Genomic DNA, 22,393 nt, shown 5'->3' with positions numbered 1-22,393 from the left:
CTGTGATGGCTGCAGTTGTTTCTAATCTTTAATTGTATCTGTAACTTGGGACATTGTGTGTATTCAGTATTTTACTGTAATATTGTATGTTCACGCTGCTATTTTCACGGTTTGCCTTGCCAGGTCGCCCTTGCGAAATAGTATTTTTTAACCTCAATGGGTCTTAAGCACAGGTGGTAGCCTAGTGGTTAGAGCGTTGGACTAGTAACCGGAAGGTTGCGAGTTCAAACCCCCGAGCTGACAAGGTACAAATCTGTCGTTCTGACCCTGAACAGGCAGTTAACCCACTGTTCCTAGACCAGTTAACCCACTGTTCCTCGGTAGGCCGTCATTGAAAATAAGAATTTGTTCTTAACTGACTTGCCTGGTTAAATAAAGGTAAAATAAAAAAAATACCTGGTTAAGTAAAATAGTAATTTCTATACATTCTGTTTTGTAAAGTATGTATTTTTATAACAAGTGTTGATCAAAAACTAAGGTTCCCTTCGGCCAGTAGATGTCTTTCGAGTTCAGCATCACGGCCTCTTAGCGGGAATCACCTGTGCATAATTTACAGAATCACCTGTGGGTAATTTACAGAATCACCTGTGTGTAATTTACACAATCACCTGTGTGTAATTTACACAATCACCTGTGCGTAATTTACACAATCACCTGTGGGTAATTTACAGAATCACCTGTGTGTAATTTACACAATCACCTGTGTGTAATTTACACAATCACCTGTGCGTAATTTACACAATCACCTGTGGGTAATTTACACAATCACCTGTGCGTAATTTACACAATCACCTGTGGGTAATTTACACAATCACCTGTGCGTAATTTACACAATCACCTGTGGGTAATTTACACAATCACCTGTGGGTAATTTACACAATCACCTGTGGGTAATTTACACAATCACCTGTGGGTAATTTACACAATCACCTGTGGATAATTTACACAATCACCTGTGCGTAATTTACACAATCACCTGTGGGTAATTTACACAATCACCTGTGGGTAATTTACACAATCACCTGTGGGTAATTTACACAATCACCTGTGCGTAATTTACACAATCACCTGTGGGTAATTTACACAATCACCTGTGGGTAATTTACACAATCACCTGTGCGTAATTTACACAATCACCTGTGGGTAATTTACACAATCACCTGTGGGTAATTTACACAATCACCTGTGGGCAATTTACACAATCACCTGTGGGTAATTTACACAATCACCTGTGGGTAATTTACACAATCACCTGTGGGTAATTTACACAATCACCTGTGGGTAATTTACACAATCACCTGTGGGTAATTTACAGAATCACCTGTGGGTAATTTACAGAATCACCTGTGCGTAATTTACAGAATCACCTGTGCGTAATTTACAGAATCACCTGTGGGTAATTTACAGAATCACCTGTGGGTAATTTACAGAATCACCTGTGGGTAATTTACAGAATCACCTGTGCGTAATTTACAGAATCACCTGTGCGTAATTTACAGAATCACCTGTGGGTAATTTACAGAATCACCTGTGCGTAATTTACAGAATCACCTGTGGGTAATTTACAGAATCACCTGTGGGTAATTTACAGAATCACCTGTGCGTAATTTACAGAATCACCTGTGGGTAATTTACACAATCACCTGTGGGTAATTTACAGAATCACCTGTGGGTAATTTACAGAATCACCTGTGCGTAATTTACAGAATCACCTGTGGGTAATTTACACAATCACCTGTGCGTAATTTGGACACCATAAAGCTCATACCAATGGCCAAAAAGGCGTTTAGTCGGCCGATGGATCTCGATAGAAACGTTCTCATCCATAACTTTGTACCGAACGGTCTGTTGCATTGTAACGTATAGCCAGCCATGCTGTAGTAGACTATACAACAAATTGTTTTGGAGATGTTTTAGGCCGCCGCTCCGAGGTTTGTCCACGAGATGGCGCTGCACCCCACTGTTGGTTGTAGAGTTCTCCAGTGGTTCTGTCTCCTCAGGTGTGGTTCCGCCCACTCCTCTCATTCCCTTGACGGCTCCAGTCACGCCAAGTTGCTCAACATGCTGCGGTTGAGTTCTGCTACAGTCCCACGACTCTTTCAACGACTCCTGTTGTAACTTCATTCAGGATTTGATTGTTTTTTAGAACATTTCAAGGCAATTTTTTTCCATCATTGAAAAGTACCGTCGCAGATCCCTGAACCTTGAAAATGTGGATGTTGTGATCGAAGGAATGGCGGTCTGTCAGGAATGTTCATAACTTTAATATTAGATAGGGGTTTTTGAGTAACATCAACCTGGATTTGAAAATGGGGCTACAAAAGATGCTGTGTTGTTTGTTTGTTGCTGCTTGTGTCGGGCTGATTTCGGGAAGTCTAACGAGCTGTGATGAAGTGCGCAAAGTTTTTCAGCTGCGGCAGATTGGACCAGTGAAATCCCTACCGGAGAGACCGAGAGAAGGTAGGCAGGCTACGGTAGTTGTATACATTATAAATGGATCAGTATATCTGCACGTTTCTTCACCATTTCTATATCAGGGTTACCAAAGTAATGCAATCATACATGACTGGGGTTGTTGAACCATGGCAAACTGCCGTAGCCTATATTCTGTAGATGTATGGCAAACTGCCGTAGCCTATATTCTGTAGATGTATGGCACACTGCCGTAGCCTGTATTCTGTAGATGTATGGCACACTGCCGTAGCCTGTATTCTGTAGATGTATGGCAAACTGCCGTAGCCTGTATTCTGTAGATGTATGGCAAACTGCCGTAGCCTATATTCTGTAGATGTATGGCACACTGCCGTAGCCTATATTCTGTAGATGTATGGCAAACTGCCGTAGCCTATATTCTGTAGATGTATGGCACACTGCCGTAGCCTGTATTCTGTAGATGTATGGCACACTGCCGTAGCCTGTATTCTGTAGATGTATGGCAAACTGCCGTAGCCTGTATTCTGTAGATGTATGGCAAACTGCCGTAGCCTATATTCTGTAGATGTATGGCACACTGCCGTAGCCTATATTCTGTAGATGTATGGCAAACTGCCGTAGCCTGTATTCTGTAGATCTATGGCAAACTGCCGTAGCCTGTATTCTGTAGATGTATGGCAAACTGCCGTAGCCTATATTCTGTAGATGTATGGCAAACTGCCGTAGCCTGTATTCTGTAGATGTATGGCACCCTGCCGTAGCCTGTATTCTGTAGATGTATGTCAAACTGCCGTAGCCTGTATTCTGTAGATGTATGGCACACTGCCGTAGCCTGTATTCTGTAGATGTATGGCAAACTGCCGTAGCCTGTATTCTCTAGATGTATGGCACACTGCCGTAGCCTACATTCTGTAGATGTATGGCACACTGCCGTAGCCTATATTCTGTAGATGTATGGCAAACTGCCGTAGCCTGTATTCTGTAGATGTATGGCAAACTGCCGTAGCCTGTATTCTGTAGATGTATGGCACACTGCCGTAGCCTGTATTCTGTAGATCTATGGCAAACTGCTGTAGCCTGTATTCTGTAGATGTATGGCAAACTGCCGTAGCCTGTATTCTGTAGATGTATGGCACACTGCCGTAGCCTGTATTCTGTAGATGTATGGCAAACTGCCGTAGCCTGTATTCTGTAGATGTATGGCAAACTGCCGTAGCCTGTATTCTGTAGATGTATGGCACACTGCCGTAGCCTGTATTCTGTAGATGTATGGCACCCTGCCGTAGCCTGTATTCTGTAGATGTATGTCAAACTGCCGTAGCCTGTATTCTGTAGATGTATGGCACACTGCCGTAGCCTGTATTCTGTAGATGTATGGCAAACTGCCGTAGCCTGTATTCTGTAGATGTATGGCACACTGCCGTAGCCTACATTCTGTAGATGTATGGCACACTGCCGTAGCCTATATTCTGTAGATGTATGGCAAACTGCCGTAGCCTGTATTCTGTAGATGTATGGCACACTGCCTTAGGCTGTATTCTGTAGATCTATGGCAAACTGCCGTAGCCTGTATTCTGTAGATGTATGTCAAACTGCCGTAGCCTGTATTCTGTAGATGTATGTCAAACTGCCGTAGCCTGTATTCTGTAGATGTATGGCACACTGCCGTAGCCTGTATTCTGTAGATGTATGGCAAACTGCCGTAGCCTGTATTCTGTAGATGTATGGCAAACTGCCGTAGCCTGTATTCTGTAGATGTATGGCAAACTGCCGTAGCCTGTATTCTGTAGATGTATGGCACACTGCCGTAGCCTGTATTCTGTAGATGTATGGCAAACTGCCGTAGCCTGTATTCTGTAGATGTATGGCACACTGCCGTAGCCTGTATTCTGTAGATGTATGGCAAACTGCCTTAGCCTGTATTCTGTAGATGTATGGCACACTGCCATAGCCTGTATTCTGTAGATGTATGGCAAACTGCCGTAGCCTGTATTCTGTAGATGTATGGCACACTGCCGTAGCCTGTATTCTGTAGATGTATGGCAAACTGCCGTAGCCTGTATTCTGTAGATGTATGGCACACTGCCGTAGCCTATATTCTGTAGATGTATGGCAAACTGCCGTAGCCTGTATTCTGTAGATGTATGGCAAACTGCCGTAGCCTGTATTCTGTAGATGTATGGCACACTGCCGTAGCCTGTATTCTGTAGATGTATGGATTCTGATTATTTAGTACATTTTACTAACTGTATTGGTTTCCATGACTACATGTTCTCCATCCCCTTGGTTTCCTAACGGTTGTAATTAACCGGGTGGTTCGAGACCTGAACGCCGATTGGCTGAAGTACCACGGGTATTACAAAATATTTTTTGTTACACGTCTCTAATTACGTTGGTAACTAGTTTATAATTGTAATAAGGCACCTCTGGGGTCTGTGGTAAATGACCAATATACCACGGCTAAGGGCTGCGTCCAGGCACTGCGTTGTACATAAGAACAGCCCTTAGCCGTGGTATATTGGCCATATACCACAGACCCCTTGGGCCTTAGTGCTTAAATAAATCCTGTGGGCCTGGGCTGCTATATCTGCGATTCTTTTTGCCTGTTTAGGCTGATTTGTCAGAGTAATGTGAAAGGTACAGGTGGTTATCAGGATGAGGTTTACCAAGGGAATCATACTGCTTTTAGACTGTCAAAACGGGCTGGGGTCATGGGGTCATAGTGTTGCAGCAGGTGGTTATCAGGATGAGGCTGGGGTCATGGGGTCATAGTGTTGCAGTAGGTGGTTATCAGGATGAGGCTGGGGTCATGGGGTCATAGTGTTGCAGCAGGTGGTTATCAGGATGAGGCTGGGGTCATGGGGTCATAGTGTTGCAGTAGGTGGTTATCAGGATGAGGCTGGGGTCATGGGGTCATGGGCTCATAGTGTTGCAGCAGGTGGTTATCAGGATGAGGCTGGGGTCATGGGGTCATAGTGTTGCAGTAGGTGGTTATCAGGATGAGGCTGGGGTCATGGGGTCATGGGCTCATAGTGTTGCAGCAGGTGGTTATCAGGATGAGGCTGGGGTCATGGGGTCATAGTGTTGCAGTAGGTGGTTATCAGGATGAGGCTGGGGTCATGGGCTCATAGTGTTGCAGCAGGTGGTTATCAGGATGAGGCTGGGGTCATGGGGTCATAGTGTTGCAGTAGGTGGTTATCAGGATGAGGCTGGGGTCATGGGCTCATAGTGTTGCAGTAGGTGGTTATCAGGATGAGGCTGGGGTCATGGGGTCATAGTGTTGCAGTAGGTGGTTATCAGGATGAGGCTGGGGTCATGGGGTCATAGTGTTGCAGTAGGTGGTTATCAGGATGAGGCTGGGGTCATGGGGTCATAGTGTTGCAGTAGGTGACTATCAGGATGAGGCTGGGGTCATGGGGTCATAGTGTTGCAGCAGGTGGTTATCAGGATGAGGCTGGGGTCATGGGGTCATGGGGTCATAGTGTTGCAGTAGGTGGTTATCAGGATGAGGCTGGGGTCATGGGCTCATAGTGTTGCAGTAGGTGGTTATCAGGATGAGGCTGGGGTCATGGGGTCATAGTGTTGCAGCAGGTGGTTATCAGGATGAGGCTGGGGTCATGGGGTCATGGGGTCATAGTGTTGCAGTAGGTGGTTATCAGGATGAGGCTGGGGTCATGGGCTCATAGTGTTGCAGTAGGTGGTTATCAGGATGAGGCTGGGGTCATGGGGTCATAGTGTTGCAGCAGGTGGTTATCAGGATGAGGCTGGGGTCATGGGGTCATGGGGTCATAGTGTTGCAGCAGGTGGTTATCAGATTGAGGCTGGGGTCATGGGGTCATGGGGTCATAGTGTTGCAGCAGGTGGTTATCAGGATGAGGTTTACCAAGGGAATCCGGGGCTGGGGTCATGGGGTCATAGTGTTCCAGCAGGTGGTTATCAGGATGAGGTTTACCAAGGGAATCCGGGGCTGGGGTCATGGGGTCATAGTGTTGCAGTACTTGACAGATGGGCTTCAGTATTCTATCTACAGTATTCTATCTACAGGGCTTCAGTATTCTATCTACATCATTCTATCTACAGGGCTTCAGCATTCTATCTACAGGGCTTCAGCATTCTATCTACAGGGCTTCAGCATTCTATCTACAGGGCTTCAGCATTCTATCTACAGGGCTTCAGCATTCTATCTACAGCATTCCATCTACAGGGTCTCAGTATTCTATCTACAGGGCTTCAGCATTCTATCTACAGCATTCCATCTACAGGGCCACAGTATTCTATCTACAGTATTCTATCTACAGTATTCTATCTACAGTATTCTATCTACAGTGTTCTATCTACAGTGTTCAATCTACAGTGTTCAATCTACAGTATTCTATCTACAGTGTTCAATCTACAGTATTCTATCTACAGTGTTCAATCTACAGTGTTCAATCTACAGTGTTCAATCTACAGGGCTTCAGCGTTCAATCTACAGGGCTTCAGCGTTCAATCTACAGGGCTTCAGCGTTCAATCTACAGGGCTTCAGCGTTCAATCTACAGGGCTTCAGCGTTCAATCTACAGGGCTTCAGCGTTCAATCTACAGGGCTTCAGCGTTCAATCTACAGGGCTTCAGCGTTCAATCTACAGGGCTTCAGCGTTCAATCTACAGGGCTTCAGCGTTCAATCTACAGGGCTTCAGCGTTCAATCTACAGGGCTTCAGCGTTCAATCTACAGGGCTTCAGCGTTCAATCTACAGGGCTTCAGCGTTCAATCTACAGGGCCTCCAGTATTCTATCTACAGGGCCTCCAGTATTCTATCTACAGGGCCTCCAGTATTCTATCTACAGGGCCTCCAGTATTCTATCTACAGGGCCTCCAGTATTCTATCTACAGGGCCTCCAGTATTCTATCTACAGGGCCTCCAGTATTCTATCTACAGGGCCTCCAGTATTCTATCTACAGGGCCTCCAGTATTCTATCTACAGGGCCTCCAGTATTCTATCTACAGGGCCTCCAGTATTCTATCTACAGGGCCTCCAGTATTCTATCTACAGGGCCTCCAGTATTCTATCTACAGGGCCTCCAGTATTCTATCTACAGGGCCTCCAGTATTCTATCTACTGGGTCTCCAGTATTCTGGGTCTCTGAGGGACCATCAGATCCCATACCGTTTTCTACACATCATTCCTCATGTTTTGGACAATGCACTTGACTGGAGAACATTTACAGAAGCCATTAGCCAAAAGATAATATTAATCTGTGTTGACACAGCTGCCTGCCCAACACTGGACTCCCGGAGCAGAGCACACTGAGGCACTTTATCCAGCTCTGGTTTGTGGTTATACTGCGTCTGAAATGGCATCCTTATTTTCCCTCTGTCCGGGCACCGCTCTTTGACCAGTGTCTAGGTGGGCCATGTCAGACACAGCCATGATTTGGTTGTGTTCCAGGATAAAGGGCTGTTGTTGTTGTTGTTGTTTAGTGTCTAGGTGGGCCATGTCAGACACAGCCATGATTTGGTTGGGTTCCAGGATAAAGGGCTGTTGTTGTTGTTTAGTGTCTAGTGGGCCATGTCAGACACAGCCATGTTTTGGTTGTGTTCCAGGATAAAGGGCGCTTGTTGTTGTTGTTGTTGTTTAGTGTCTAGTGGGCCATGTCAGACACAGCCATGTTTTGGTTGTGTTCCAGGATAAAGGGCGCTTGTTGTTGTTGTTGTTGTTTAGTGTCTAGTGGGCCATGTCAGACACAGCCATGTTTTGGTTGTGTTCCAGGATAAAGGGAGCTTGTTGTTGTTGTTGTTGTTTAGTGTCTAGTGGGCCATGTCAGACACAGCCATGTTTTGGTTGGGTTCCAGGATAAAGGGCTGTTGTTGTTGTTGTTTTTGGAGGTTCTAAAGATCACATGACATCTAGAGGTTCTGTGTACAGAACAACAGTACTGTTCTGTAGCTGTGTGCTGCTCCTTCAGGGATAAACACCTTATTTAGTTTTAAAGTTAAGTCAACAGGACAGATTCATCACTTAGTTCAACTCAATACATACAGAGGGTTCTCACTTAGTTTTTAAAGATGTATGTGTCTGAATTTGATTATTTTAGATGGATTGTTTTGGTGTCTGACAATCTTGGTTGTGCTTCCATAGCCAGAGGCCACGGCTGTTGTTTTGGTGGCCTCCGCACTCCACCTTGAATATCTAACTAGGGGAAACACTGCCTCCGGTGTTCTGTGACTAATTCTGGAACTATGAAGGTAAAAATATCTCTCTTGATTCATCTCCCAGATATAGTAGCATGGTTTGTTTTCTTAGCATCACTATCCAGGACGCCATCATTATACCACACATGCTGGTTGAACTGTTGTTTTATAGGTGTTTCTGAACGCAGTTCTGTTCTACTGGATCACCAGCTCTGGATCTGTTCTACTGGATCACCAGCTCTGGATCTGTTCTACTGGATCACCAGCTCTGGTTCTGTTCTACTGGATCACCAGCTCTGGATCTGTTCTACTGGATCACCAGCTCTGGATCTGTTCTACTGGATCACCAGCTCACTGAGTGAATGCGGTTCTGTTCTACTGTGGTTCTGTTCTACTGGATCACCAGCTCTGGTTCTATTCTACTGGATCACCAGCTCTTGTTCTGTTTTACTGGATCACCAGCTCTGGTTCTGTTTTACTGGATCACCAGCTCTGGTTCTGTTTTACTGGATCACCAGCTCACTGAGTGAACGTGGTTCTGGTCTACTGGATCACCAGCTCTGGTTCTGTACTACTGGATTGCCAGCTCACTGAGTGAACGTGGTTCTGTACTACTGGATTGCCAGCTCACTGAGTGAACGTGGTTCTGTACTACTGGATTGCCAGCTCACTGAGTGAACGTGGTTCTGTTCAACTGTGGTTCTGTTCAACTGGATCATCAGGTCTGGTTCTGTACTACTGGATCACTGAGTGAACTTGGTTCTGTTCTACTGTGGTTCTGTACTACTGGATTGCCAGCTCACTGAGTGAACGTGGTTCTGTTCAACTATGGTTCTGTTCAACTGGATCATCAGGTCTGGTTCTGTACTACTGGATCACTGAGTGAACGTGGTTCTGTTCTACTGTGGTTCTGTTCTACTGGATCACCAGCTCTGAGTTTGACGTCTCGACCATCCGACGTCTCGACCATCCGACGTCTGTGGAAAAATGCTAAGCTTATTTTAGTGTTGTATATGGCTCTCTGCCTCTCTCCTCCTCCTCTTATTTTAGTGTTGTCTATGGGTCTCTGCCTCTCTCTTCCCCCTCCTCTTATTTTAGTGTTGTCTATGGCTCTCTGCCTCTCTCTTCCCCCTCCTCCTCTTATTTTAGTGTTGTCTATGGCTCTCTGCCTCTCTCTTCCCCCTCCTCCTCTTATTTTAGTGTTGTCTATGGCTCTCTGCCTCTCTCCCCCTCCTCTTATTTTAGTGTTGTCTATGGGTCTCTGCCTCTCTTCCCCCTCCTCTTATTTTAGTGTTGTCTATGGGTCTCTGCCTCTCTCCCCCTCCTCTTATTTTAGTGTTGTCTATGGGTCTCTGCCTCTCTCCCCCTCCTCTTATTTTAGTGTTGTCTATGGGTCTCTGCCTCTCTTCCCCCTCCTCTTATTTTAGTGTTGTCTATGGGTCTCTGCCTCTCTCCCCCTCCTCTTATTTTAGTGTTGTCTATGGGTCTCTGCCTCTCTTTCCCCTCCTCTTATTTTAGTGTTGTCTATGGGTCTCTGCCTCTCTCTATGTCTATGGGTCTCTGCCTCTCTCTATGGGTCTCTGCCTCTCTCTTCCCCCTCCTCCTCTTATTTTAGTGTTGTCTATGGGTCTCTGCCTCTCTCACCCTCCTCTTATTTTAGTGTTGTCTATGGGTCTCTGCCTCTCTTCCCCCTCCTCTTATTTTAGTGTTGTCTATGGGTCTCTGCCTCTCTTCCCCCTCCTCTTATTTTAGTGTTGTCTATGGGTCTCTGCCTCTCTCCTCCTCCTCTTATTTTAGTGTTGTCTATGGGTCTCCTCCTCCTCTTATTTTAGTGTTGTCTATGGGTCTCTGCCTCTCTCCTCCTCCTCTTATTTTAGTGTTGTCTATGGGTCTCCTCCTCTTATTTTAGTGTTGTCTATGGGTCTCTGCCTCTCTCTTCCCCCTCCTCCTCTTATTTTAGTGTTGTCTATGGGTCTCTGCCTCTCTCTTCCCCCTCCTCCTCTTATTTTAGTGTTGTCTATGGGTCTCTGCCTCTCTCTTCCCCCTCCTCCTCTTATTTTAGTGTTGTCTATGGGTCTCTGCCTCTCTCTCCTCCTCCTCTTATTTTAGTGTTGTCTATGGGTCTCTGCCTCTCTCTTCCCCCTCCTCCTCTTATTTTAGTGTTGTCTATGGGTCTCTGCCTCTCTCTTCCCCCTCCTCCTCTTATTTTAGTGTTGTCTATGGGTCTCTGCCTCTCTCCTCCTCCTCTTATTTTAGTGTTGTCTATGGGTCTCCTCCTCTTATTTTAGTGTTGTCTATGGGTCTCTGCCTCTCTCTTCCCCTCCTCCTCTTATTTTAGTGTTGTCTATGGGTCTCTGCCTCTCTCTTCCCCCTCCTCCTCTTATTTTAGTGTTGTCTATGGGTCTCTGCCTCTCTCTTCCCCCTCCTCCTCTTATTTTAGTGTTGTCTATGGGTCTCTGCCTCTCTCTCCTCCTCCTCTTATTTTAGTGTTGTCTATGGGTCTCTGCCTCTCTCTTCCCCCTCCTCCTCTTATTTTAGTGTTGTCTATGGGTCTCTGCCTCTCTCTTCCCCCTCCTCCTCTTATTTTAGTGTTGTCTATGGGTCTCTGCCTCTCTCCTCCTCCTCTTATTTTAGTGTTGTCTATGGGTCTCTGCCTCTCTCTTCCCCCTCCTCCTCTTATTTTAGTGTTGTCTATGGGTCTCTGCCTCTCTCTTCCCCCTCCTCTTATTTTAGTGTTGTCTATGGGTCTCTGCCTCTCTCCCCCTCCTCTTATTTTAGTGTTGTCTATGGGTCTCTGCCTCTCTCCTCCTCCTCTTATTTTAGTGTTGTCTATGGGTCTCTGCCTCTCTCTTCCCCCTCCTCCTCTTATTTTAGTGTTGTCTATGGCTCTCTGCCTCTCTTCCCCCTCCTCCTCTTATTTTAGTGTTGTATATGGGTCTCTGCCTCTCTCCTCCTCTTATTTTAGTGTTGTCTATGGGTCTCTGCCTCTCTCTTCCCCCTCCTCCTCTTATTTTAGTGTTGTCTATGGGTCTCTGCCTCTCTCCTCCTCTTATTTTAGTGTTGTCTATGTGTCTCTGCCTCTCTCTTCCCCCTCCTCTTATTTTAGTGTTGTCTATGGCTCTCTGCCTCTCTCTTCCCCCTCTTATTTTAGTGTTGTCTATGGGTCTCTGCCTCTCTCCTCCTCCTCTTATTTTAGTGTTGTCTATGGGTCTCTGCCTCTCTCCTCCTCCTCTTATTTTAGTGTTGTCTATGGGTCTCTGCCTCTCTCCTCCTCCTCTTATTTTAGTGTTGTCTATGGGTCTCTGCCTCTCTCCTCCTCCTCTTATTTTAGTGTTGTCTATGGGTCTCTGCCTCTCTCTCCTCTGCCTCTCTCTCCCTCCTCCCCTCTGCCTCCCTCTCCCTCCACCCCTCTGCCTCTCTCTCCCTCCACCCCTCTGCCTCTCTCTCCCTCCACCCCTCTGCCTCTCTCTTCTCTGCCTCTCTCTCCCTCCACCTCTCTGCCTCTCTCTCTCTGCCTCTCTCTCCTCCTCCTCCTCCTCTCTGCCTCTCTCTCCTCCTCCTCTTCTCCTCCTCCACCCCTCTGCCTCTCTCCATTTCAATTCAAAGAGCTTTATTGGCATGGGGAAACACATGTTTACACAGCCACATCAAACAGAGTAGACAAACAAAATGGGAATTAACAAGGGTAAACATTAGTTATCATGGCACTCACAAACATTTTTAAAAGAATAGACATGTTATTGTCTAATGAGTGTTGTAAAAAAATGTGCAAGTAGTTGAAGTATGAAAGGGAAACTAAACTGATATATATGGGTTGTATTTACTGTGTTTGTTCTCCACTGATTGCCCCTTGTGGCAACAGGCCACACATCTAGCTGCTGTGATGGCACACTGCGGTATTTCACCTAACAGATATAGGAGTATATATCGATGTTTAGATTTCTTTTCATAGTCTTTGTGGGTCTGTGGGTAATATGTGTCTGTAATGTGGTCATACTGTCGACAGGAGCCCATCCAATCTACCCACCTCATTGTTTTCACTGAGGAAATGTATGAGTCTGCTGTTAATGATAATGCAGAGGATTTTCCCAAGGTTGCTGTTGACTAATATCCCATGGTAGTTATCGGGGTCAAATTTGTCTCCGCTTTTGTGGATTGAGGTGATCAGTCCTTGGTTCCAGATATTGGCGAAGATGCCAGAGCTGAGGATGATGTTAAAGAGTTTTAGTTTAGCCAATTGTCCGCCTTTCCTTCCAGTTCTCTGCTGCCTGTGACTGGAACGAATTGCAAAAATCGCTGGAGACTTACATTTCCCTCACTAACTTTTAACATCAGTTATCTGAGCAGCTAACCGATCGCTGCAGCTGTATATAGTCCATCGGTAAATAGCCCACCCAATCTACCTACCTCATCCCCATACTGTTTTTATTTTATTTACATTTCTGCTCTTTTGCACACCAATATCTCTACTTGCACATCCTCATCTTGACATCTATCATTCCAGTGTTAATCTGCTAAATTGTAATTACTTTGCGACATGGCCGATTTAATTAAGGCCGATTTTAAAGTTTTGTAACATTCGAAAATCGGTATTTTTGGGGGATTTATTTATATTTTTACATTTAAATTTTTTTATTTATTATTTTACACCTTTATTTAATCTTTATTTAATTAGGCAAGTCAGTTAAAAACACATTCTTATTTTCAATGACGGCCTAGGAACGGTGGGTTAACTGCCTCCTTCAGGGGCAGAACGACCTTGTCAGCTCTGGGATTCGATCTTGCAACCTTTCGGTTAACAAGTCCAACGCTCTAACCACCTGATTACATTGCACTCCAGAGGAGCCTGCCTGTTACGCGAATGCAGTAAGCCAAGGTAAGTTGCTAGCTAGCATTAAACTTACCTTATAAACAATCAATCATAATCACTAGTTAACTACACATGGTTGATGATATTACTAGTTTATCTAGCGTGTCCTGCGTTGCATATAATTGGGATGATTTGGGAAAGTTTTTTTGGTTTGTCTTTTTAACCAATAGTGGCTGACCAGGGGTGGGATGATGTTGTGTTAGGTTTGTCTTGTTAACCAATAGTGGCTGACCAGGGGTGGGATGATGTTGTGTTAGGTTTGTCTTTTTAAACCAATAGTGGCTGACCAGGGGTGGGATGATGTTGTGTTAGGTTTGTCTTTTTAACCAATAGTGGCTGACCAGGGGTGGGATGATGTTGTGTTAGGTTTGTCTTTTTAACCAATAGTGGCTGACCAGGGGTGGGATGATGTTGTGTTAGGTTTGTCTTTTTAACCAATAGTGGCTGACCAGGGGTGGGATTATGTTGTGTTAGGTTTGTCTTTTTAACCAATAGTGGCTGACCAGGGGTGGGATTATGTTGTGTTAGGTTTGTCTTTTTAACCAATAGTGGCTGACCAGGGGTGGGATTATGTTGTGTTAGGTTTGTCTTTTTAACCAGCTGGTAGCTAACCCTAACCCTTAACCCTAACCTTAACCCTAACCTTAACCCCTAACCCTAGCCTGCTGGAGACCCCTGGTGTATGGTGTAACCTTTCAGAATAGTATTGTGAGCTACTCATAGGTGGGCTGGTAGCTAACCCTAACCCCCTAACCTTAACCCTAACCTTAACCCCTAACCCTAGCCTGCTGGAGACCCCTGGTGTATGGTGTAACCTTTCAGAATTGCTTGGCCTGCTGCTCATAGGTGGGCTGCTGGTAGCTAACCCTAACCCTTAACCCTAACCTTAACCCCTAACCTTAACCCCTAACCCTAGCCTGTTGGTGACCCCTGGTGTATGGTGTAACCTTTCAGAATAGCTTGGCTAGCTGCTCATAGGTGGGCTGCTAGCTACGGGTAGCTCACCTGTTGGTGACCCCTGCTCTAAACAATATTGGTGATGTGAAAAGAGATTTTTAGTCCATGGAACAGACCTCGGGGGAGAATCAGTCTTATCACCAATGAAAGGAGATGCTGTGTTTAAAAACCATTTGTAAAATGAGACCCTATTGACTCGTATTGACTCGTGGAAATGGCCTGACTCATCTGGAACTCACCTTAAACTACACGTGTGTGTATATAGACTATAGATCCAACCAGAGCCTCTCACCTTAAACTACACGTGTATATAGACTATAGATCCAACCAGAGCCTTTCACCTTAAACTACACGTGTATATAGACTATAGATTCAACCAGAGCCTTTCACCTTATCTACACGTGTATATAGACTATAGATCCAAGCAGAGCCTCTCACCTTAAACTACACGTGTATATAGACTATAGATCCAAGCAGAGCCTTTCACCTTATCTACACGTGTATATAGACTATAGATCCAAGCAGAGCCTCTCACCTTAAACTACACGTGTATATAGACTATAGATCCAAGCAGAGCCTCTCAGCGCGTTGGACCGAGTCCAGTTTCTGTGGTCTCTAAGTGGAAAGATAAAATCAGGCCTCTGAGGATCTTTTCATGTAGTCTTATCTAGATGAGAAGGAATGTGTTAACGTGTGCCATCTCCTCCTCTGAGTGACTAACCCGCTCTAACAACACACAGTACAGGTTGTCTGATAGAATGGAGGGAAGAGCTGCCAAAGACACTGTTTCAGCACGTCTGTCTGAAAACCCTTTTTTTAGAGTAAAAACAAAAAGTTGTTTTGATTGTCCCCTGTGTGTATGTGTGTGGTGTGTGTGTGTGTGTGGTGTGTGTGTGTGTGTGTGTTTCCAAGGCGAGCCGGTAGCTTTGCCACACGTAGTGGCAAATGTGTGGACATCACTTGTCGAGGTGATAACGGCAAGACTCCTGATTGCTTTCACACAAATCTGCCTTCTGCCCCTGAGCTTGTTTCAACACGTAGACCATCTGTGTGGACGTGGTCCTGTATCATCCAGGAGGCTCGATAGAAGAGACCACTACGAGCCTCAAGACAGTGGTGAGGACGTGGTCCTGTATCATCCAGGAGGCTCGATAGAAGAGACCACTACGAGCCTCAGACAGTGGTGAGGATGTAGTCCTGTATCATCCAGGAGGCTCGATAGAAGAGCCCACTACGAGCCTCAGACAGTGGTGAGGACGTGGTCCTGTATCATCCAGGAGGCTCGATAGAAGAGCCCACTACGAGCCTCAGACAGTGGTGAGGATGTAGTCCTGTATCATCCAGGACGAGCCTCAAGACCGTGGTGCTACTGACCGCTAAGTGATGCTGTCTGTCTTGACGGAGATCAATGTATTCATGTGACATATCTCTTATGTGATGTCTGTAGGGCTCTGTGTCTTGGACGATCATGTCACATGACCAAGATTTTAACCTTTTTTAAAATTCTAAGCCTTTTCCAAAAATGAGAATTACACCAAAAAATGAAAGCACTTGTCTGAGGATGTTACTGGACCATGTGACATGAAGTGGACCGTTTGTTGAAAACAGTTTAAATACAGGTTCAAATCCAAGTCATGTGACATAGGGCCCTAGTGATGTGGCTTCATGTTGACAGCTGTCTGGCAGGTTTTACTGCCACGTGGCGGCTGTCTGGCAGGTTTTACTGCCACGTGGTGGCTGTCTGGCAGTAATCGGCCCAGTGGGTTAAGGAGGGGGAAATAATTAGTGAATGACATTCATCTCTAGCTCCTCTCCTATGTATGTCAGCAGTAGAAAGACCTGAGGATGAAACAGCATCTCTCATATTAAAGCATAGTACTGTCTGGCTGAGCAATGCCACTTCAGCCATACTCATCCATTCAGAATGGATGTAAACAATGTTCCAGAACCCTCTCTCTCTCTATGATCACAATGGAAGACCTAATGTTCCAGAACCCCCTCTCTCTACGATCACAATGGAAGACCTAATGTTCCAGAACCCTCTCTCTATGATCACAATGGAAGACCTAATGTTCCAGAACCCTCTCTCTCTCTCTCTCTCTCTATGACCACAATGGAAGACCTAATGTTCCAGAACCCTCTCTCTATGATCACAATGGAAGACCTAATGTTCCAGAACCCTCTCTCTCTTGGAAGACCTGTTCATGTAATGAGGCAAAACAACGGAGTAACAGTCATTTATTCCACTCCAGGTTCGGACCTCCAGGTGTGCCAGTCCAGGAACCTGACATGCTGTTCTAAGAAGATGGAGGAGAGGTATCAGGTGGCGGCCCGGCGGGATGTTCAGAACCTCCTCCAGACCTCCTCCGCCAGCCTCAAGTTCCTCATCTCCAGGAACGTAGCAGCCTTCCAAGGTGAGTGGAGGGAGGGAGACTGGGGTGGGAGGAGTGCAGCAAAGCAGGCGCTCCATGTGTTGAGTGAGGGACTTTGTCTGCCGGGGCCCACAGCAAACAGAGCCTGGTCTGTCCTCCCCTCTGATCTAGAGATTAGGTTCAGTGGTTCAGTGACTAGTCTGGTTCAGTGACTAGTCTGGTTCAGTGACTAGTCTGGTTCAGTGACTAGTCTGGTTCAGTGACTAGTCTGGTTCACTGGTTCAGTGACTGGTTCAGTCCCTCTGTGGTTCAGTGACTAGTCTGGTTCAGTGACTAGTCTGGTTCACTGGTTCAGTGACTGGTTCAGTCCCTCTGTGGTTCAGTGACTAGTCTGGTTCAGTGACTAGTCTGGTTCAGTGACTAGTCTGGTTCAGTGGTTCAGTGACTGGTTCAGTCCCTCTGTGGTTCAGTGACTAGTCTGGTTCAGTGACTAGTCTGGTTCAGTGACTAGTCTGGTTCAGTGGTTCAGTGACTGGTTCAGTCCCTCTGTGGTTCAGTGACTAGTCTGGTTCAGTGACTAGTCTGGTTCACTGGTTCAGTGACTGGTTCAGTCCCTCTGTGGTTCAGTGACTCTGTGGTTCAGTGACTGGTTCAGTCCCTCTGTGGTTCAGTCCCTCTGTGGTTCAGTGACTGTGGTTCAGTCCCTCTGTGGTTCAGTCCCTCTGTGGTTCAGTGACTGGTTCAGTCCCTCTGTGGTTCAGTGACTCTGTGGTTCAGTGACTGTGGTTCAGTCCCTCTGTGGTTCAGTGACTAGTCTGGTTCAGTGACTAGTCTGGTTCAGTGGTTCAGTGACTAGTCTGGTTCAGTGGTTCAGTGACTGGTTCAGTCCCTCTGTGGTTCAGTGACTGAGTATCTAGGGATATATATACAATACCAGTCACACCTATTCATCCAAGGGTTTTTCTCCATGTATTATGCCAAGAGTGTGCAGAGCTGTCAAGGCAAAGGGTGACTACTGTCCTGCCGCTGGCCTGGAGGTAGTTTTATGACAGTCATAAATACCTCTTCCCCCCCGTTTTTCCTCTCTCTACCCTACTGATGTGACATTTGAAAATCCCTTGGTTAACATAGAGATTCTGGGAACATCAGAAGGTGGGGGGAAATTAACTATATTCTGGTAATCCGACCAATTGAACATATGCGGTGGTACTTAATGAATATGATGTCAGTTCGGTTGTCATCTCAGACATTCTCATCAATGATAGGATGACATAAACTCTACAGTGGAAAGTCTACACATTATAGTTATCAGATTCACATGGAATTGTTGTGCAATTTAAATGTTTGAATATGAAATTGTGATGGAATTAAATGTGATTTTAGCTTCTAAAATGTGAGAATTGGGTTTTCATGAGTGAATTAGGCCCGACTCAGTGGCCCGCCCACGTGAAGAGATATTGGTTATAACCAATGAAACACGCCCTCCTCTCCCTTCCTATATAAAGCCATGACGACAATGTAACCTCCTGTTCCGAGGACGTGAGGACGACGGTCCATACGTTAAAAAGGACTAACATGTCAACTACAGAACTAAGCCAACCTGAGCGTGAGCTTTGCTTGTGAATGGTATGAACTTTGAACTCTTATTCACTAAAGAAGTGAGACATCCTAGCCGTTGAGATAGCAACAGCAGCTAAAAACCTGGGCTAGGAAAGGGCAGACAGAGTATCCCGTCTACCACCTAACGATGACACTACAACGTTTCCCGTTCACCACCAGAGACACTCTTCAAAGGACTCTGTTGGGCAACGCGGCCTTCCATCTACCACCAACCTATTGAAGCGCAGCTCAGAGTAAATATTCATTGCATTTTCCTTTTCCAAATGGGCGGTTATTTAGAATGCATAAGATACTGTACTTACGATAGAGACATCGCATCTCCCTTTGTTCCTCAGTCTTCCCGCTCTTTCACTCAAACCCAATCTCCCTTTTCTTTGTGTAACCAGCTGTCATATCTGTTCCGTCCACTAGGGACGTTTTCCTTTATGACGTCATTTGTAATCAAGGTATGATTGATTCTGTGTATATGTAATTCGTTAGGTATTTAGTAAATAAATAATTAAACCCAATTTTGCATTACTGATTCAACTTGTTAGGCAGGGTTCGTGAAGATAACCAAGAATTGACCACTTTCAGATGAGACTGAAATAAGGTGACGATTGATATTGACTGCTATTGGTGTAAAATATTACTAGGTCTTTAAGAGTTTATTCGGGCTCTAGGCCCCGGGGTGGCCTTTGGGGCGGTTCCCGGGGTGGCCTTTGGGGCGGTCCCCGGGGTGGCCTTTGGGGCGGTCCCCGGGGTGGCCTTTGGGGCGGTCCCCGGGGTGGCCTTTGGGGTGGGCCCCGGGGTGGCCTTTGGGGCGGGCTCTGGGCCCTGGGGCGGCCTTTGGGGCGGGCTCTTGGCCCTGGGGCGGCCTTTGGGGCGGGCTCTGGGTCCTGGAGCGGCCTGTAAGCTCTTGTTCAGTTGTTGACTGCTGTGGTCTGTCAGCTGGGTGCAATATGACATGCAGTTACAGTCTGAGACACCAGGTCAGTTACTGTCTGAGACACGGAGACACCGGGTCAGTTACAGTCTGAGACACGGAGACACCGGGTCAGTTACTGTCTGAGACACGAAGACACCGGGTCAGTTACTGTCTGAGACACGGGGTCAGATGTTGGCTGCTGTGTGTTCTACCATAGACAGGGTGGGCAGGGAGGCAGAGAGAGAGGCAGAGATATAGTCACCTCCTTTAAGATAGTTGGTCCAGTCTGTTCTACCATAGAAAGGGTGGGCAGGGAGACAGACAGAGACATAGTCACCTCCTTTAAATCAATTGGTCCAGTCTGTTCTACCATAGAAAGGGTGGGCAGACAGACAGAGAGACATAGTCACCTCCTTTAAGGTAATTGGTCCAGTCTGTTCTCCTGTCTCTGTTCCCTGTATACTTCATGTCTCATCGTCCACCCCACCTCCACCCCCTGATTTAATAGCAGCCCCTTGTCAGTGTTCCGTCGCCAGCCCAGCGGGACCCTGGGACAGCACAGGTTGGTTGCCATGGACCCAGGACAAACCTGGGATAGCACAGGTCGGTTGCCATGGACCCAGGACAAACCTGGGAGAGAAGAATAGAGCTCCTCTAGTGCCCCAGTCAGCAGGCACCGGCCTGGCATTGTCCCAGGGCAGCCTGGGTATTGTCCCGGAGACGTGGAGGGACTTTACGACCTGGAGATGAAACACAACCAGCCTCTCAGGGGAGACTGATTCTGTAGTAGGAGAGGATGTTTCATGAAGACCAGGTGTGTGTGTGGTGTGTGTGAGACAGAGAGAAGGGCCTTTTATAAATCAGTTTTTTTTATCCATACATTGACAATCAAGGCCTTTGACATTTGGGGTTTTGTTAAAGCCTTTATATGTAAATAACGCTCTGAGTAACGTTTTCCAGTCAGTTTTATTTGTTGATGCCTCTAGTCTCGCCGAACAGAATGGAGGATGTGGGAGTCTGTTTCTCTCTGTCTCTCTCTCTAGTCTCGCCGAACAGAATGGAGGATGTGGGAGTCTGTTTCTCTCTGTCTCTCTCTCTAGTCTCGCCGAACAGAATGGAGGATGTGGGAGTCTCAATTTCTTTCTCCCCTGTCTCTCTCGCACTCTCTCTCTCTCTCTCTCGTACTCTGTCTCTCTCACACTCTGTCTCTCTCTCTCGTACATAACAAATGAGACCATTAGTTTCCTCCTCTGCCCTTTTAACTTGACTGTTCTTCCTGTGACTGTCTGTCTGTGGTCATAATGAATGGTGTTAAATTAGAGTGCAGGGCGGTGATGGTTACCAGGGTAGCAGGAGTAACAATATACCTCTTCCTCAGGCCCGTCCCTTCCTCAGGCCCGTCCCTTCCTCAGGCCCGTCCCTTCCTGTATCGGTGTTGAGAGTTGACTTGTAAATCTCCTCTTCCTCAGGCCCGTCCCTTCCTCAGGCCCGTCCCTTCCTCAGGCCCGTCCCTTCCTCAGGCCCGTCCCTTCCTCAGGCCCGTCCCTTCCTCAGGCCCGTCCCTTCCTCAGGCCCGTCCCTCCCTGTATCGGTGTCGAGAGTTGTAATGGTACGGCCCTCGTCCCCGAGTCCCTCCTCATGGGGATTAGAATGAGACACTCCTTAATTTAAGGGCTCTCCGTAGCTCGGGGGGGGATAAAGGATTAATTCACCATCCCTGACCCTCTCCTCATGGGGATTAGAATGAGAACCTCCTAAAGGACTCTCTGTAGCACCATCCCTGACCCTCTCCTCATGGGGATTAGAATGAGAACCTCCTAAAGGACTCTCTGTAGCACCATCCCTGACCCTCTCCTCATGGGGATTAGAATGAGAACCTCCTAAAGGACTCTGTAGCACCATCCCTGACCCTCTCCTCATGGGGATTAGAATGAGAACCTCCTAAAGGACTCTCTGTAGCACCATCCCTGACCCTCTCCTCATGGGGATTAGAATGAGAACCTCCTAAAGGACTCTGTAGCACCATCCCTGACCCTCTCCTCATGGGGATTAGAATGAGAACCTCCTAAAGGACTCTCTGTAGCACCATCCCTGACCCTCTCCTCATGGGGATTAGAATGAGAACCTCCTAAAGGACTCTGTAGCACCATCCCTGACCCTCTCCTCATGGGGATTAGAATGAGAACCTCCTAAAGGACTCTCTGTAGCACCATCCCTGACCCTCTCCTCATGGGGATTAGAATGAGAACCTCCTAAAGGACTCTCTGTAGCACCATCCCTGACCCTCTCCTCATGGGGATTAGAATGAGAACCTCCTAAAGGACTCTCCGTAGCTCGGGGGGGGATAAATGATTAATTCCCCTTATTATAGGCTGAACCAGTCGTTCACAGCCTTCGTGTAGACTGAACCAGTCGTTCACAGCCTTCGTGTAGACTGAACCAGTCGTTCACAGCCTTCGTGTAGACTGAACCAGTCGTTCACAGCCTTCGTGTAGACTGAACCAGTCGTTCACAGCCTTCGTGTAGACTGAACCAGTCGTTCACAGCCTTCGTGTAGACTGAACCAGTCGTTCACAGCCTTCGTGTAGACTGAACCAGTCGTTCACAGCCTTCGTGTAGACTGAACCAGTCGTTCACAGCCTTCGTGTAGACTGAACCAGTCGTTCACAGCCTTCGTGTAGACTGAACCAGTCGTTCACAGCCTTCGTGTAGACTGAACCAGTCGTTCACAGCCTTCGTGTAGACTGAACCAGTCGTTCACAGCCTTCGTGTAGACTGAACCAGTCGTTCACAGGCTTCGTGTAGACTGAACCAGTCGTTCACAGGCTTCCTTTAGACTGAACCAGTCGTTCACAGCCTTCGTGTAGACTGAACCAGTCGTTCACAGCCTTCGTGTAGACTGAACCAGTCGTTCACAGCCTTCGTGTAGACTGAACCAGTCGTTCAGTCTTCATATAGACTACTCCTTTAACATAGTCTACATTTTCTCCCCCGCTTACTATTTACATACAAGGTCTACATCCGAAATGGGATCTGAGCCAGAGTTGAACAGAGTTGAA

General features: G+C 46.7%; 1 protein-coding gene across 1 annotated transcript in view; it reads left to right on the top strand.

The window, feature by feature from the left end:
* The first annotated feature begins 879 nt into the window (after positions 1-879).
* The window catches only part of LOC118947128 (glypican-5), a 286,720-nt gene continuing 265,206 nt past the window's right edge, over positions 880-22,393 (top strand). Inside the window, exons 1-2 of the mRNA XM_090206690.1 lie at positions 880-2,460; positions 16,688-16,849. Of these exons, the coding sequence (XP_090062816.1) occupies positions 2,310-2,460; positions 16,688-16,849 (313 nt within the window). The 5' untranslated portion in view covers positions 880-2,309. The remainder of the gene's footprint in view (positions 2,461-16,687; positions 16,850-22,393) is intronic.

The sequence above is a fragment of the Oncorhynchus mykiss genome, chromosome 18 (genome assembly GCF_057628025.1).
Source record: "Oncorhynchus mykiss isolate SJ-2025 chromosome 18, ASM5762802v1, whole genome shotgun sequence".
NCBI lineage: Eukaryota > Metazoa > Chordata > Actinopteri > Salmoniformes > Salmonidae > Oncorhynchus > Oncorhynchus mykiss.
Note: the sequence above shows the minus strand (reverse complement) of the source record. Positions and strands in the feature narration are given on the sequence as shown.